Source organism: Microcaecilia unicolor, chromosome 1, assembly GCF_901765095.1.
Source record: "Microcaecilia unicolor chromosome 1, aMicUni1.1, whole genome shotgun sequence".
Taxonomy (NCBI): Eukaryota; Metazoa; Chordata; class Amphibia; order Gymnophiona; family Siphonopidae; genus Microcaecilia; species Microcaecilia unicolor.
In genome coordinates, this window is record NC_044031.1 from 194,146,019 (window position 1) to 194,164,648 (window position 18,630).

At 46.0% G+C, this 18,630-nt stretch overlaps 1 protein-coding gene across 1 annotated transcript in view; it reads right to left on the reverse strand.

Annotated features, from left to right (window-relative positions):
• The window catches only part of CLASP2 (cytoplasmic linker associated protein 2), a 977,269-nt gene that overhangs the window by 905,545 nt on the left and 53,094 nt on the right, over positions 1-18,630 (reverse strand). The window contains 1 exon segment of the mRNA XM_030203481.1: positions 1,839-1,942. Within this exon segment, the coding sequence (XP_030059341.1) occupies positions 1,839-1,942 (104 nt within the window).

Consider the following 18,630-nt stretch of genomic DNA (forward strand, 5'->3'; position numbering starts at 1 on the left):
AAAAAAATAAAAATAAAAACCTTTTTTTACCAGCCTGTATGCCAGCCTCAAATGTCATACCCAGCTCCCTGACAGCAGTATGCAAGTCCCTGGAGCAGTTTTTAATGGGTGCAGTGCACTTCAGGCAGGCAGACCCAGGTCCATCCAGCCCCCTACCTGTACTTGTGGTGCTAAGTGTTGAGCCCTCCAAACCCCCCCAAAACCCATTGTACCCACATGTAGGTGCCCCCCTTCACCCATAAGGGCTATGGTAATGGTGTAGAGTTGTGGGGAGTGGGTTTGGGGGGAATTTGGGGGGCTCTGCACACAAGGTAAGGGAGCTATGCACCTGGGAGCTATTTGTGTATTTTTTAAACATTTTTAGAAGTGCCCCCTAGGTTGCCCGGTTGCTGCCCTGGCATGTCAGGGGTCCAGGGCACTACAAATGCTGGCTCCTCCCATGACCAAATGCCTTGGATTTCGCTGGGTTTGAGATGGCTGGCATTTTTTTCCATTATCGCTGAAAAACAAAATCGGCCATCTCAAACCCAGCAAACTCTGGCATTTGGCCGGGCTAAACCGTATTATCGAAAAAAAAAGATGGCCGGCCATCTTTTTCGAAAATACAGTTCCGGCCAGCTGTTGCGCCACCACCAAAATAGATCGCCGGCGATCTATTTCGTCGGCGACGTTCGATTATGCCCCTCCACGTTACCAGGTACTTGTAACCTGGCTTGGCCCACTGTTTGTAAAACAGGATACTGGGCTAGATGGACCATTGGTCTGACCCAGTATCGCTACTCTTATGTTCTTATGAGGTGTGTCCTGGGATCAGCACATAGAGCAGCATTTTTTTCTTTATAATATAGCACACCTCTCCCTTCTTTCCTCTCCTCTCCCCTCCTACCGAGCATCCAACAACTCTCCCTCATCCTCCTTCAGCACCTCCAGTCTGCAAAACGTAAGTTGCTGGCAGCAGAAGTTAACATGCTGCCTGGGCCAACCCCGATCCTTCCTTCTGCAGCATTCTGCCCGAGCATAAACAAGAAGTTACATCACAGGGGCAGAATACTGTAGAGGGAAGGATCTGGGTCAGCCCAAGCAGTGTGTTACTGCTACTCACACCAGCAAAGAACTCAGGTTTTGTGGAATAAGGTCACTAAAGTAGAATGAGGGAGAGGTATTGGACTCGTGGGAAGGGGAGAGGTGCTGGACTGATAAGGAGAAGAGGGGGAGTGAGGTTCTCGACTTGGGGTGATGATAGGCGAGGGAGAGGGAGGAGATGTTGCACATAGATGGAGTGGAAGAGATGCTGCACACCGATGAAAGGGAAGGGAAGAGATGGAAAACTAGATATATTTGAGAAGGAAGCAGAAAACTGGAAGAGAGCCATCTGAATTAATATAATCAATCTACCTTTCCAATTTATGCATCATCAGAGACCCTTTGCTTTCTCAGTGTCCCCACCCCCATAATCCATTTGGAGGACAACCACTGTACTGTCTTAGATAAAGAAAGCCATGTATGCAAACTCCCTCCCACAACATCTCAAAACTTTATCATCACCCCCAGATTTATAACCAACCTGATGGACTTCTTTTTTTTTTTTTTAATTCAGGTATTTGATAACTGAATCCTCAAGGCCTGAGGTGGCCATAGGCATTCTTAGGGTTTGCCCTATGTTTCACTCTTTTTCCCATCTCTCTCTTGTATTTCTGAATTTCTCTTTTGTTCTTTTATAATACAACTGTACACTGCTTTGCTGTCCACCAGAAAGGCAATTAATCAAGTTTATGAACTGAAAGTTTACGAACTGAACTAATACTCTCTAAGTACAAATTTTTGAAAGGTGTAAATACCATTGGTGATGCTGCCCGGTCCATTAACTTCAATATAAGATTCTGTGCTTGCTCTCGAACTTGGTCTTTGGCATCTCCCATTCGGTCTACCAATGCTGGAAGAACTATTTCAGAGAGAAAGACAAAATAAACCATTAAGAGGGCACGTTCCAACATATGACTGGGATCATTTGTACTGTAATGTCTGTTTCACATAGCACCATGAAATCATTTCTGTACACAGCATTTATTTTTTTCCCCTTATTAAATACTGCAAACGGTAACTGAACTTGGAGAAAAATTTTAAATGGGCGAATCGTAGTATCAATTTGCATATGTTGAAAGAGACATTTCAGTTTCCTGTTCACTTCTCTTGAATAAGGGAAAGGACATTTGATATATCCCCTTTCTGTGGTTAAAATCAAAGTGGTTTACATATTATATACAGGCACTTATCTTGTACCTGGGGCAACGGACGGTTAAGCGAGTTGCCCAAATTGACAAGGAGCTGAAGTGGGAATCAAACTCAGAGCTGGTTGCTGTTTCACTCCATGAGGCTATGAAAACAAAAGCCAAACCAGCAATATTTAGGTGATTTTTTTTTTTTTTAATTAGACTAACCCAGGGGTTTCTACATTCCTCTAAAAATGGGTCGTATGATCAGAAATCTCTGTGTGTGTGGGCTATATGATCAAAAATCCATATGCTTCAGAATCATGTGTGCAAGGTAATTAAGTAAAACTTTGTTCTTTCTACAAAAAAAATAAAAAAAATTCCAAGTGGGCCACATACTGAAGTCAGGTGGGTTGTATTTGGCCCATGAGCTGTATGTCAGGATCCCTGGACTAACCTAATTATCTGTGGCTAGTTTTCAAGAGCTATTGCTCCCTTCATCAAGTCAATTCTAAATGTGCTCATCAGAAAATTTAAACCATACCTTTATAAAGAGTGGAAGACACATACACCGCAGAATCTATTTCAATTTGCCAGATAATGCCTTGCACCAAAGAGGTATGTAAGAGAAAAGACCTCAACAAAAAGTTACCAAAAAGTAGGTATCAGTGCACTCAAAACAGCAAAGATATGAAAAGAAAGTGCTCATTACCAGAAAATAACATTTCTGAAAATTATGGTCAAATACATCAAAGTATTTGATCACTATGAAAGCAACATAATTTCCATCATTAGGCTTGTCCCAAGTCTAAGTGATTCTGCACATGTAAATTTTATTCATGAATTTTTTTTTTGTCTGTTCTAGGAGAGTCTGATTACATTTTCATTATTATTGAGTTGACAGATAAGAATGCTGGCCCTAAGACTCAAAAGATATGCAACTGTTATACAGTGGATAATTTGAAACCATTATGGTTACCACAGTTATCCAATCTTGAGTTGTGTACTGCTTCTGAGGTGATGGAGACATGGAACTCTATATTTATTAACTACTAGAGTAGATTGCACCTCTCAGGAGAGTTTTTATTAGGAACCGATATGGTTCCTTGGTTTATATCTCAAAAAAGACTGAGCAGACCTAGCAGAAGAATCCAGGTCCTGATGAAAGAAAATCAGTCAGCACATGATTATAATAAAGCTACACATTTGGCCAGGAAAGAATTTTTTGATAAGAAAATTCAATCTATCTTCTGGATCCAGGAAATTGTTTGATATGGTAGCTAACATGTCTGCATCTTTTCAGCCCATCCCTGAATTGATACTTAAACGTCAGCAATTTGCTGACAGGTTTCAACATAAAGTCCCATTACAATAGACAACCATGTCAACTGAACAACCACTCCCTGACCCCCCGATCTACAATCCAAGAAAAACAGCCATGAAGCCAGTATATAACTATTTACAATAAGTATATAACTATTTACAATAAGAAGGAATGGATCCTTAGTCGAGCGGGTGGCAGAGCCGGTGGTTGGGAGGCGGGGCTGGTGGTTGGGAGGCGGGGATAGTGCTGGGCAGACTTATACGGTCTGTGCCAGAGCCGGTGGTGGGAGGCGGGGATAGTGCTGGGCAGAGTTATACGGTCTGTGCCAGAGCCGGTGGTGGGAGGCGAGGCTGGTGGTTGGGAGGCGGGGATAGTGCTGGGCAGACTTATACGGTCTGTGCCCTGAAGAGGACAGGTACAAATCAAAGTAGGGTATACACAAAAAGTAGCACATACAAGTTTATCTTGTTGGGCAGACTGGATGGACCGTGCAGGTCTTTTTCTGCCATCATCTACTATGTTACCTATTACTGCTCCTTTTTGTTATACTGCTGTTTCATATAGTGTAGGGTTCTCTTTACCAGTTTATGTGGACTTGTAGGTGGTCATACTTTTCTTTTTCCTGTCTTTATTGTTGTTTTCTACCTGCTTTTTTGTGTATGTATTAGGAAAGCAAAGTTGCTCACCTGTAGCAGGTGTTCTCCCAGGATAGCAGGATAAGTATTCTAACTGATGAGTGGCATCACCAATGAATCCCCAATGCAGAAATGTTCCCCAGCACTTTAGAAGCTTTTGGAAGCAGTCCACCGAACAGGGGCACGTCTTCCCACCCACCATCATCATGCAGGACCAGGCAGTTTACTATAATAGCTGACAGAATGTAACTCCACGGGGAGGTGGACAGGGGCTGTCAGAATAAGCTTCTTACTACAGGTAACTGATTTCTCCAAGGATATATAGTGCAGTATTCTGACTGCTGGGAACCCCTAGCTGCTGGTAATGAAAAAGGAGGAAAAAAGTATGGCCTACAATAGGCAAGGCACAATGAACCATGCAGGAACTATAAACAATAGCTATACCCTTCCCCCCCACCCCGAGGACAGCCTGGAACAAAAACTAATGGACCTGGGGCGGGGGGGGGGGGGTGGAGTTAAGATTCTAGACCCCAAATAAATCCTGAAGGACTATCTAAAGAAACCGGCTGTTGCTTCGGGACTCCTGCTCTATGCAGTAGCGAGGTATAAATGTGTGGACACATTGCAGTCCTGGAAATCTCCTCTCTACAGGCTGATCTTAGATGGGCTACCGATGCAACCATGGCTTTAACATTATGAGCCGTGACATGACCCTCCAGAGTCAACCCAGCTTCGGAATAAGTGAAGAAAATGTAGTGTGCTAGCCAATTGGACAGTGTTTATTTAATGATGGCTGCCCCCATCCTGTTGAGGTCAAAAGACATAAAAATCTACATAGACTGTCTACGAATCTTAGTTTGCTCCAGATAGAAGCCAGTGCTCTCTTGCAGTCCAAAGTGTGCAGTACACTTTCGCCAGGATGGGCATAAGGTCTTGGGTGAACAAATGACTGGTTAAGATGGAATTCTGACACTACCTTAGACAGGAACTTAGGATACATACAAAGAACTATTCTATTAGGAGGAAATTTTGTGTAGGATGGATCAGCTACTAGATCCTGGAGCTCACTAACCCTGAGTGCTTAGGAGACTGAAAACAGGACCTTCCAGGTCAGGTACTTCAGAAGACAAGAGTCAAGTGGCTCAAAGGAAGCTTCCATCAGCTGAGTGAGAACAATGTTGAGATCCCATGACACTGCGAGGGGTTTGATGGGAGGTTTCAATAATAGCAAGCACCTCATGGAGCAAACAATTAAAGGCTGCACAGAGATGGGCTCCATCCACTACATGGTAAGGATAACCTCTAAATGCACAGAGGTGTACCCTTACAGAGTTGGTCTTTAGACCAGTTTCAGAGAGGTGTAGAAAGTACTCAAGCAGTTTTTGTGCAGGACAGAAGAAAAGATTTCTGGCTTTACTCTCATACCAAACGGTAAAACCTCCTCCATTTAAAGCCATTTGACCTTCTAGCATGATCTCTCCTGCAGGCAAGCAAAACCCTGGAGACAGCTTAGGCAGATGTAAGGAACACCACAACATCCATGTCATGAGGGATCCTTGTTTTGAGTGATGAGGGTCAGAAAACATTTCAGATTTCACAAGTCCTGGCAAGCCAGTTCCAAGAGCAAGGGGAACCTTATTTGCCATGACCAGTATGGGGCAATGAGGATCATGATTCCCGTCTTACTTGAGTTTCGCTATGAGAGGTGTTGGGAGAATACACATACAAAAGACCCTGCCCCCAATCGAGGAAAAAAGGCATCCAAGGTTAGCATGCTGTGTGATCCCAGTCTGGAGTAGTACTAGGGGTCCTTGTGATTTAGGTGAATGGCACAGATTTACTGAGGGGATGCCCCACTCTCAAAAGATCTTGTCGGCTACACTCATGTTTAGCGGTCACATGCAGGGAGATATTGCAGCCCTGTTTTGTTTAGGCGCTAAGCAGCAACCGCGGTACAGGAAGGTAAGGAAGGAAATGTCGGGGGCCTCGTATACCAGGCGTCTATGGGAGTGGGGAGAGCCTGCTGCACCGATTTTCGGGGTGCCACAGCACCTGTGGCTCTCCCCATTCCGACGCCTATGGTTGAGAGGGTTTTTTTCAAAATTGAAGGCTTCAGGCTTTTAAATAACTAATTTTGTCAAGATGGGAGAATACCTAAAAGAGTTGTTAGCTGGATGGGAACAGCTGGGGGGGGGAGTAGAAAAGCAGACAGAAAAAACAAAAGGAAATATTTTAGTGGCAACAAACTTTTTGTTAGTAAAGTAAGAGAGGAAAAGAAGGGTCGCTTTAGTTCTCAAAAGCAGAAACTGAAAAGGTAAGGGAAAACAAGCTAATCTTCATAATTAGAAAGCATCACAGAAAGAAGACAAACAGGCTACAGTAACTGGGAAAGCTAAGAGCAGCTGGTAGTCAGGCAAAAAAAGATGGAAATAGAAAAAGAAATAGCCAATAAGGTTAAATTTGGGGAGAAAACATTCTTTAGTGATAAGAGGAAGGACAAAAGTTGCATTCTGAGGCTAAAAGTGAAGGGGAGCTATACACAGAAACTGGTAAGAATAAAGAGGAATTGCTCAACAAATTTCTGTTCTCTCTTCATGGATGAAGAGACAGGAGTACGACCACAGAAGACAATAAGAATGGATTTTTGGTACACCTTGATCAAATTTCAGAAGGCTTTTCGTGAGGAGCTAACAAAACTAAATGTAGACAAAGCAATGGGGCCAGATGGGATACATCCAAGGGTACTGAAGGAATTTGGGGACATTCTCGCGGCTCTGCTGTTTGACCTTTTCAATAGTTCTTTTGAGTTTAGAGTAGTCTCAGAGGATTGGAGAGGGGCAAAAGTGGTCCATCTCCTCAAAAGCATAAGTCAGGAGGAAGCTGAAAACTACAGGCCAGTTATTCTTACCTCTGTGGTGAATACACTAATGAAAACACTGCTAAAACAGATCTAGAGATGTTTCTGGAATCAAATGGACTGCAGAACCTAAGACAGCATGGCTTTACTAGCGAATGGTTACACAAAGAAGTTCATCAACTGAGCCTGACAAGACCTAACACTTGGATTTAACGGGAGCGCTAGATGTGGCATACTTAAATTTTAGTACAGTCTTTAAATAAGTACATAAGTATTGCCAAATTGGGACTGACCAAAGGTCCATCAAGCCCAGCATCCTGTTTCCAACAGTGGCCCATCCAGGTCACAAATACCTGGTAAGATACAAAAAAAGCCCAATACATTTTATGCTGTTTATCCCAGAAATAAGAAATGGATTTTCCACAAGACAATTTAATAATGGTTTATTCATTTTTCCTTTAGGAAGCCGTCCAGACCCTTTTAAAGCCCCGCTAAGCTAACTGCCTTTACCACATTCTCTGCCAATGAATTCCAGAGTTTAATAACACGTTGAGTTAAGAAACATTTTCTCCGAGTCGTATTAAATTTACTACTTTGTAGCTTCATCACATGCCCCCTAGTCCTAGCATTTTGGAAAGAGTAAACAAACGATTTACGTCTATTCGTTCCACTCCACTCATTATTTTATAGACCTCTATCATATTTCCCATCTCTTCTCCAAGCTGAAGAGCCCTAGATGCTTCAGCCTTTCCTCATAGGGAAGTCATGCCATCTCATGTATCATTTTTGTGACCCTTCTCTGTACCTTTTCTAATTCCACTATATCTCTGTACCTTTTCTAATTCCACTATATCTTTTTTGAGATGCAGCGACCAGAATTGAACACAGTATTTGAGGTTCAGTCACACCATTATAACGTACTCACTTGTTTTCCATTCCTTTCCTAATAATACCTAACATTCTATTTGCTTTCTTTGCCGCCACCGCACACTGAGCAGAGGGTATCAACATATCATCAACGACGACGCCAAGATCCCTTTCTTGGTCGGCGCTCCTAACGTGGAACCTTGCATTATGTAGCTGTAGTTCAGGTTCCTCTTTCCCACATGCATCACTTCGCACTTACTCACATTACACATCATATGCCATTTAGATGCCCAGTCTCCGTCTCATAAGGTCCTCTTGTAATTTTTCACAACTTTTAATAACTTTGTGTGGTCAGCAAATTTAATTACCTCACTAGCTACTCCCATTTCTAGATCATTTATGAATATGTTCAAAAGCAGCGGTCCCAACACAGACCCCTGAGGAACCCCACTATCTACCCTTCTCCATTGAGAATACTGACCATTTAACCCTACTCTAAGGTTTTTAATGTACAATAGGACACCACCTCCTAACCCATGATGTTCCAATTTCTTCTGGAGTCTTTCAAGTGGTACTTTGTCAAATGCGGTTTGAAAATCCAGATACACAATATCAACCGGCTCGCCATTGTCCACGTTTGTTCACCCCTTCAAAGAAATGCAATAGATTGGTGAGGCATAGGTGCCTTTTCCCCATAGGTTTAAAACTTGAAGTTTCTGCCACAGCTTAAAGATCAGGGTTTAAAAGAGGAATTGTAGGATACTGTAGAGATGGTGAGGCACATAAACCGAGTGCCCTCTGTCTGGACCAAAAAGTGACTAACTGGGTTAGAAACTGGTTGTGCAAGAAGACAGAGTGGTAGTAAATGGAGTTCACAGAGGAAAAGCGAAGTTACTTACCTGTAGCAGGTATTCTCCAAGGACAGCAGGCTGACTGTTCTCACTGATGGGTGACGTCCGAAGGCAGCCCAAAGATCGAAAGATCTTCCTAGCAACAAAGTTTGCTAGTCCTCGCATGAACATGCGCACACCACGCATGCGCGACCGTCTTCCCACCCGTAGCGCGAGCTTGTTCCTCAATCAAGTAGAAAGCAAAAGACAAGGGAAGACACAACTCCAAAGGGGAGGTGGGCGGGTTTGTGAGAACAATCAGACTGCTGTCCTCGTAGAATACCTGCTACAGGTAAGTAACTTTGCTTTCTCCGAGGACAAGCAGGCTGCTTGTTCTCACTGATGGGGTATCCCTAGCCCCCAGGCTCACTCAAAACAACAGACATTGGTCAATTGGGCCTCACAACGGCGAGGACATAACTGAGATTGACCTACATAGAAACAACTAACTGAGAGTGCAGCCTGGAACAGAATAAAAATGGGCCTGGGGGGGTGGAGTTGGATTCTAAACCCCAAACAGATTCTGCAGCACTGACTGCCCGAACCGACTATCATGTCGTGTATCCTGCTGTATGCAGTAATGAGATGTGAATGTGTGGACGAATGACCATGTCACAGCCTTGCAAATCTCTTCAATAGTGGCTGACTTCAAGTGGGCCACTGACGCTGCCAAGGCTCTAACACTATGAGCCGTGACATGACCCTCAAGAGTCAGCCCAGCTTGGGCGTAAGTGAAGGAAATGCAATCTGCTAGCCAACTGGAGATGGTACGTTTCCCGACAGACACTCCCCTTCTGTTGGGATCAAAAGAAACAAACATTTGGGCGGACTGTCTAAATGGGCTTATCCGCTCCAGATAGAAGGCCAATGCTCGCTTGTAGTCCAATGTGTGCAACTGAGGTTCAGCAGGGCGGGTATGAGGGCGGGGAAAGAATGTTGGCAAGACAACTGACTGGTTCAGATGGAACTCCGACATCACCTTGGGCAAGAACTTAGGGTGAGTACGGAGGACTACTCTGTTATGATGAAATTTTGTGTAAGGAGCATAAGCTACCAAGGCTTGAAGCTCACTGACTCTACGAGCTGAAGTGACTGCCACCAAGAAAATGACCTTCCAGGTCAAGTACTTCAGATGGCAAAAATTCAGTGGCTCAAAAGGAGCTTTCATCAGCTGGGTGAGAACGACATTGAGATCCCATGACACTGTAGGAGGCTTGATAGGGGGCTTTGACAAAAGCAAACCTCTCATGAAGCGAACAACTAAAGGCTGTCCCGAGATAGGCTTACCCTCTACACAGTAATAAAAAGCACTAATTGCACTAAGGTGAACTCTAACAGAGTTCGTCTTAAGACCAGCCTCAGACAAGTGCAGAAGGTATTCAAGCAGGGTCTGTGTAGGACAAGAACGAGGATCTAGGGCCCTGCTGTCACACCAGATGGCAAACCTCTTCCATTTGAAAGAATAACACCTCTTCGTGGAATCTTTCCTGGAAGCAAGCAAGACTCGGGAGACACCCTCAGAAAGACCCGAGGCAAAGTCTACGCTCTCAACATCCAGGCCGTGAGAGCCAGGGACTGGAGGTTGGGATGCAGAAGCGCCCCCTCGTTCTGAGTGATGAGGGTTGGAAAACACTCCAATCTCCACGGTTCTTCGGAGGACAACTCCAGAAGAAGAGGGAACCAGATCTGACGCGGCCAGAAGGGTGCGATCAGAATCATGGTTCCACGATCCTGCTTGAGTTTCAGCAAAGTGTTCCCTACCAAGGGTATGGGAGGATACGCATACAGGAGGCCCCTCCCCCAATGAAGAAGAAAGGCATCTGACACTAGTCTGCCGTGGGCCTGAAGTCTGGAACAGAACTAAGGAACCTTGTGATTGAGCTGAGTGGCAAAAAGATCTACCAAGGGGGTGCCCCACGCTTGGAAGATCTTGCGTACGACTCTCGAGTTGAGAGACCACTCGTGAGGTTGCATGATCCTGCTCAACCTGTCGGCCAGACTGTTGTTTACGCCTGCCAGATATGTGGCTTGGAGAAACATGCCGTGCTGGCGAGCCCAAAGCCACATCCTGACGGCTTCCTGACACAGGGGGCGAGATCCGGTGCCCCCCTGCTTGTTGATGTAATACATAGCAACCTGATTGTCTGTCTCAATTTGAATAATTTGATAAGACAGCCGATCTCTGAAAGCTTTCAGCGCGTTCCAGACCGCTCGTAACTCCAGGAGATTGATCTGAAAACCTGCTTCCTGGAGGGACCAACAACCTTGGGTGTGGAGCTCATCGACATGAGCTCCCCACCCCAGGAGAGATGCATCCGCAGTCAGCACTTTTTGTGGCTGAGGAATTTGAAAGGGACGTCCCAAGGTCAAATTGGAGCGAATTGTCCACCAATGTAGGGATTTGAGAAAAACTGTGGACAGCTGGATTACGTCCTCTAGACCTCCCGCAGCTTGGTACCACTGGGAAGCTAAGGTCCATTGAGCTGGTCTCATGTGAAGACGGGCCATGGGAGTCACATGAACTGTGGAGGCCATGTGGCCCAGCAATCTCAACATCTCCCGAGCTGTGATCTGCTGAGACGCTCGTACCCAGGAAACAAGGGACAGAAGATTGTCTGCCCTCGCCTTGGGGAGGTAGGCATGAGCTGTCTGGGAGTCCAGCAGAGCTCCTATGAATTCTAGTCTTTTCTAGAAGAAGGTGGGACTTTGGATAATTTATCACAAACCCTAGTACCTCCAGGAGTCGAATAGTCATTTTCATGGACTGTAGAGCTCCTGCCTCGGATGTGTTCTTCACCAGCCAATCATCGAGATTGCACTCCCAGTCTGCGTAGGGACGCCACCACTACTGCCAGGCATCTTGTAAACATTCTGGGCGCAGAGGCGAGACCAAAGGATAGCACACAATACTGAAAATGCCGTGTTCCCAGACGGAATCGAAGATACTGCCTGTGAGCTAGTAGTATCGGGATGTGAGTATAAGCATCCTTTAAGTCCAGAGAGCATAGCCAATCGTTTTTCTGAATCATGGGAAGAAGGGTGCCCAAGGAAAGCATCCTGAACTTTTCTCGGATCAGATATTTGTTCAGGGCCCTTAGGTCTAGGATGGGACGCACCCCCCCTGTTTTCTTTTCCACAAGAAAGTACCTGGAATAGAATCCCAGCCCTTCCTGCCCTGGTGGCACGGGCTCGACCGCATTGGTGCTGAGAAGGGCGGAAAGTTCCTCTGCAAGTACCTGCTTGTGCTGGAAGCTGAAGGACTGAGCTCCCGGAGGGCAATTTGGAGGTTTTGAGATCAAATTGAGGGAGTATCCTAGCCAGACTATTTGAAGAACCCAGCGGTCGGAGGTTACAAGAGGCCACCGTTGGTGAAAAAACTTTAACCTCCCTCATACCGGCAGATCGTCCGGCACGGACACGTTTATCTCGGCTATACTCGCCTGGAGCCAGTCAAAAGCCCATCCCTTGCTTTTGCTGGGGAGCTGCAGGGGCCTGTTGAGGCGCACGCTGTTGACGTGAACGAGCGCGCTGGGGCTTAGCCTGAGCATGCTGGTGGGCAGGTGGATTGTACCTACGCTTATTATATGCGTAGGAAGCATTCCTCCTTCCCCCATAAAAACGTCTACCTGTTGAGGTAGATGCTGAAGGCGTCCGGTGGGAGAGTTTGTCGAAGGCGGTGTCCCGCTGGTGGATCTGCTCTACCACCTGTTCGACTTTCTCACCAAAAATGTTATCCCCCCGGCAAGCATGGACTCTATTCTCCAGGTCAGAGGCACGCAGCCATGAGAGTCTGAGCATCACTATACCTTGAGCAGCGGCCCTGGACGCAACATCAAAAGTGTCGTAAACACCCCTGGACAGGAATTTGCGACACGTCTTCAGCTGCCCGACCACCTCCTGAAAAGGCTTGGCCTGCTCCGACGGCAGTTTATCAACCAAGTCCGTCAGCTGTCGCACAATGTTCTGCAAGTGGAATCTCGTGTAGAACTGGTAGGATTGGATCTTGGACACGAGCATAGCAGAATGGTAGGCCTTCCTCCCAAAAGAGTCCAAAGTCCTAGACTCCCGCCCCAGGGGCGCCGAGGCGTAATCCCTAGTACTCTTGACTTTCTTGAGAGCCAGATCCACAACCCCAGAGTCATGAGGCAACTGGGTCTTCATGAACTCTGGGTCCCCGTGGATCCAATACTGGGACTCAATCTTTTTGGGAATAGTGGGATTACTTAATGGTTTCGTCCAGTTCGCCATCAATGTCGGCTTCAGGACATTATGAGGAGGAAAAGTGGACGACTCCTTAGGTGGCAAAGGATAGTCCAGGACCTCGAACATCTCAGCCCTGGGCTCATCCTCAGTAACCACTGGGAAGGGAATGGCCGTAGACATTTCCCGGACAAATGACGAGAAAGACAGACTCTTAGGGGGAGAAAGCTTTCTCTCCGGCAAAGGAGTAGGATCAGAAGGAAGACCACAAGACTCCTCATCAGAGAAATATCTGGGATCTTCCTCTGCCTCCCACGAGGCCTCACCTTCGGTATCGGACACAAGCTCTCGAACTTCAGTCAGAAGCCGAGCCCGTCTCGACGCCGAAGAGCTAAGTCCTCTATGGCGATGTGGAGAAGAAGATTCCCTCACCGCTGGCGATGAAGCTCCCTCCAGCGACGTCGACGGGGAGTCAACTTGGGTGGCAGCGGACGCCGATGCCGCAAGCGGTACCGGCGTCGCAGTCCTCACCACAGGCAGGGAGCCAACTGCCGCATCTCTCGATGGTACCGACGGCGCAAGCACCAGCGGTACCGGAACAGATGGTCACAGCAGCCCTTCCAGAATCCCTGGAAGTATGGCTTGGAGGCGCTCGTCTAGAGTGTCTCTGTCGAGCAAGGCTGTGGGGCCGGTACAGGCGACGAGGTCAGAATCTGCCTGGGTTGCGGAGGCGGTACCGGGCTGTCCGGAGAAGACTGCTTCAAGACCTCCTGTATGGAGGGTGAGTGGTCCTCCCGGCGTTGATGCTTTCTGGTTGCCGATTCCCTCGGCGCCCCGGAGCTCTCAGTACCGTGACGGGAAGGTGACCGATGACAGTGCTTCTTCGCCTTCGCTCGAAGCACGTCATCGGTACCTCCCGGTACCGACGAGCAGGACATGGAATCCACACATCTCCTCAGGGCTGGGTCCGAAGAAGGTTGGTCCCGGGGGGCCTGTACCGCAGGAGCCCTTGAGGCAGGTGGAGACCCACTCGATGGCTCACTGCTACCAGCGTGGGATCTCTGCACAGCCATCACCTGCTCTCCGGACGTCGATGCACACTCCGATGCCGACATCGATACCGTCGATGACCTCGGTACCGCTGGCTCTGTCGACATCGAAGGACCGGACGGGGCTCCAAACAAAAGGTTCCACTGAGCCGATCTCACTACCTGGGTCCTCTTTTTAAGCTGAAAACACAACGTGCAGGCGTTGGGACGATGACCAGCTCCCAAACACTGAAGACACGAGACGTGCCTATCAGTGAGCGAGATTGTCCAGTTGCACCGCGTGCACTTCTTGAAGCCGCTGGCAGGCTTCGAGGACATGGGTGGAAAAATTGCGCCGCCGAGGTCAAAATTCGCGATGGTGCTGAAAAGAAAGGCACCAAAACAGGGGAAAACCCGTATGGGCGGCCAAAATGGCCGCTCACGACAAAGAAAGGAAACTTACGGGACAAAACTAAAGAAATAGAGGAAAAAGAAACTTTATTTTTAAACGGAAAACACGCGCAAACTCGTGCAGAAACGCAGCGAAAACGCTGCAAGGGCCTCTCTGGGGCACAGACAACCAAAAAAACAGCCGTCCTGAGCCACGGAAAAAAAAAAGACTGAGGAACACGCTCGCGCTACGGGCAACAAAACAGTCGCGCATGCGCGGTGCGCGCATGTGCACGCGAGAGCTAGCAAACTACGAAGATCTTCCGATCCTGGGGCTGCTGTCGGACGTCACCCATCAGTGAGAACAAGCAGCCTGCTTGTCCTCGGAGAAAGAATGTTACCAGTGATGTACCACGGGGATCAGTCTTTGGCCTGGCTCTTTTAACATCTTTGTGAGTGATATTGCAGACTGGCTATTGGGTAAGATTTGCATCTTTGCAGATGATACAAAACTTATGACAAGGGATCTAGCAAAGGTAAAATAAAAAACTGGTCCATAAATTGACAACTAAGATTTAATGCTAAAAAATACAGGGTCATGCACTTGGACTACAAAAACATAAGACAGCAGTACCATTTAAGGTAGTAGGTACTTCTATGCTCGAAAGAAGAGCGGGACTTGGAAGTAATCATTTCTGACTACCCTAAGTGGCCAAACAGGTAGAAAGGGCATTAGCCAAAACCAAAAGTAAGTGTTGGTAAACAGGAAGAAGAATGGCCAACAGGAAAAAGGAGGCGATAATGCTTTTGTACAAGTCTCTGGTGACAGCCCATTTAGAGTACTGTGTACAATGAGACAACACATTTTTTTAAAGTTTTATAATATTACATTCCAAAACAAAGAATAGGAAAGTACAAACCACACCTTCAAAAAGATATAAATGGGTTGAAGTCTGTCCAGAAGGTGGCTACTTAAACGGTCAGTGGTCATCATAGAGGTAGACTCATAGACCTCAATAGGTATACTTTGGAAGAAAAACAGGAGATACGAACGAGACATTTAAATATCTCTATGGCATAAATGCACAAGAGACAGATCTGTTACAATTGAAAGGAAGCTCTGGAACAATAGGACATAAGATGAAATTAAAAAGAGATAGACTTGGTGGAAGTAACCTAAGGAAACACTTCTTTATGGAAAGGGTGGCAGATGTGTGGAATGACCTCCCCACAGAAGTGGTGGAAACAAGGACTGTATCTGAATTCATGGCATGGGCATGTGGGATCTCATAGATGGAGGAAGAGAGAGTGAATGATATGGATGGGCAGACTGATTGGGCCTTTATATAATCCCTGGAAGTATGGCTCGGAGGCGCTCGTCTAGAGTGTCTCTGTCGAGCAAGGCTGTGGGGCCGGTACAGGCGACGAGGTCAGAATCTGCCTGGGTTGCGGAGGCGGTACCGGGCTGTCCGGAGAAGACTGCTTCAAGACGTCCTGTATGGAGGGTGAGTGGTCCTCCCGGCGTTGATGCTTTCTGGTTGCCGATTCCCTCGGCGCCCCGGAGCTCTCAGTACCGTGACGGGAAGGTGACCGTCATTTTCTCTGTTTCTACTGTAATCAAATAGAACATTTTTTTTTTTTTTTTTTTTTTAGTTTTTATGTTTCAACGTTTTTATTGAAGACACAACAGAAACTTTTTTACAATCATTGAAACCACTTTTGACAAATAAAGTTTTTACAACAACTTGTGGCTATTGTCTCCAAAGATTTTCTTTTCCTCCCCCTCCCACCTCCCACCTCCCTCAACCCCCCCTCTCCGCCCCCCATTTGATAATGATACATATGTGTTATTAACATCTTAGTGTGTTGAGGACCAAACTTCTTCCCTTATGAGACAGAGAGTCTATATAAGCACCCCAAATTTTCATAAATGTGTTCTTTCTTTTCAATGAACGGTTGGCTTCTTTTGCTTCCCACATCATTAACTGGTGGGTGAGGTTCCGCCAGTGCCAATAATCTGGTCCTATGTCATTCGTCCAGTTTTGCAAGATACATTTCTTTGCCAACAGTGTTGTTTTACGTAAAAATATATTATGTTCCGGTATTTGACCTCTAAATGATCCCGGTAAATTTAACAGCATCTGCACTGATGTGCCTGCCAGCTTGTGGCCTAAAAGTTGTGATATGTAATGAGTTATTTTTCCCCAAAATCTTCTAACCTTCCAGCAGCTCCAAAAACTATGGTAGTATGTGTTATCTGTTCTCCCACATCTCACACACAAGGGCGTCTGCAATCCCCCGAATTTTGCTAGTTGTGCAGGTGTCATATATGCTCGGTGTATAAAACGGAATGCACATTCCCTATACTGGGCTCCACTGACCAATTTCGGTATCCCCTTCAGTTGCCTTTCTACATCCCATCCCACTAGTGTAACTCCTAAGTCTTTCTCCCAGCGCTCTCTTAACTTTTGAAAGTTTTTGGGTTTCTCATGTGTCCACAGTGCCTTATGTATCCCTGAAATTGACGGTGCTTCTTCAGAAATCTCTAGGAAAAATTTTTTTAGCTTCAATCCCTGTTTCTGTTCCAATCGGCCTTGATCTAGTGACTGAATAAAATGCTTCAGTTGGCAGTGCGCAAATGTGTCACCCCATTGAATTGTATCTGCACCCAACAGTTGATCTAAAGATTTAATTTTCCCACTTTCATCTAGTACGTCTTCCAGACATTCCAAACCTCTCTCTGCCCATCGCTGAAAAACTGGGTTTTCTATACCTGCTGTAAAGGTTGGGTTTCCTCTAATTGTTAATAATTCTGTTACTCCTCTCCCCATCTTCAATCTGTTCCCCAAGAATTGCCACGCTCTCCTGAGCGATTTTAGTAGTAGGTTATTCCTGTGTATCTCCGGGATCTGCGGCATTTCTAATTGTATCAGGGATTCCAATCGCCACTGACCAAAGTATTCCTGTTCTAACGCTAATGGTGTATACCATGTCGTTCCAAATATCCAGTCCCTCACATGTCGCATTAAACAAGCCATATTGTATAACTTCAAGTCTGGTAATCCCAGCCCTCCCTGTTGCCAGTTACCCATCATGAACTGTTGTTTCATCTTAGCTTTCTTATTGGCCCAGCAAAATTGCATTACCATCTTAGTGAATGTTTTCAGATCTTTACCCATTATACATATTGGTATGGTCTGCATAACATACAACCATCTAGGTAGGATCACCATACGAATTAGGCATATTCTACCCATCAGCGACAACTGCAACTGACTCCAACGTGCGAGTTGGTGTCTAGTCTGAGTCAACAGCATCTTAATGTTAAGTGAGTATAATTCTACCACATCTGGCGTCAACTGTATACCCAAGTATCGAAACGATTTAGTTGCTCTTCTCAATGGAAACGTTCCCTGCCAAGTCGCTGTATTCTGTATATTACTAACCAATGCTTCTGATTTCTCCAGATTTAGTTTGAACCCAGAATAGGTTCCAAATTCTTTAAACACTTCCAGTAATGCTTGTAAGGACTCTGCAAAGGCAGCCAATTTGAATTCCTGTTTCCCCAACACCACTCCTCTTATGGCCGTCATATCCACAATATCTCTAATCAGGGGGTCTAAGTATAATGCAAAAAGAAGTGGCGATAGGGGACACCCTTGCCTAGTTCCTCTTTGTATTTCAAAAGCCTCCGAGCAATTATCATTGACCGTTATTCTAGCTTGCGGGGATGTGTATAGTGTTCTAATTGCTGTGACAAACCACCCTGCAAAGCCATAGGCATTTAGCGTGTCGAACATATAGTTCCAGTCAACTCGATCAAATGCCTTCTCGGCATCAAAACTGATCATCAAGGTTGGTTGTAACTCCCTCTTTACATGTTCCAGCGCTGTGATAATTCTCCTCAAATTTTTAGCAACTGATCTTCCTTTGACAAATCCCACTTGTCCCTCTTGCACTAAATTTGGTAATACGCGGCTCATGCGTCCTGCCAATATCTTGGCAAATATCTTCATTTCACAGTTCAATAGAGAAATAGGTCGATATGACTCCGGCAAGGTATGATCTCGTTTGGGTTTGGGTAGCAAAATAATTTGAGCCATGTTCAGTTGTCTAGGAAGAAATCCTCTCTCTACCCACCCATTGAAAGTCTCTACCAGTGCAGGCTGTATTTCTTCTCCTAATAGTTGGTAAAATTCTACTCTTAGCCCATCCGGTCCTGGCGCTTT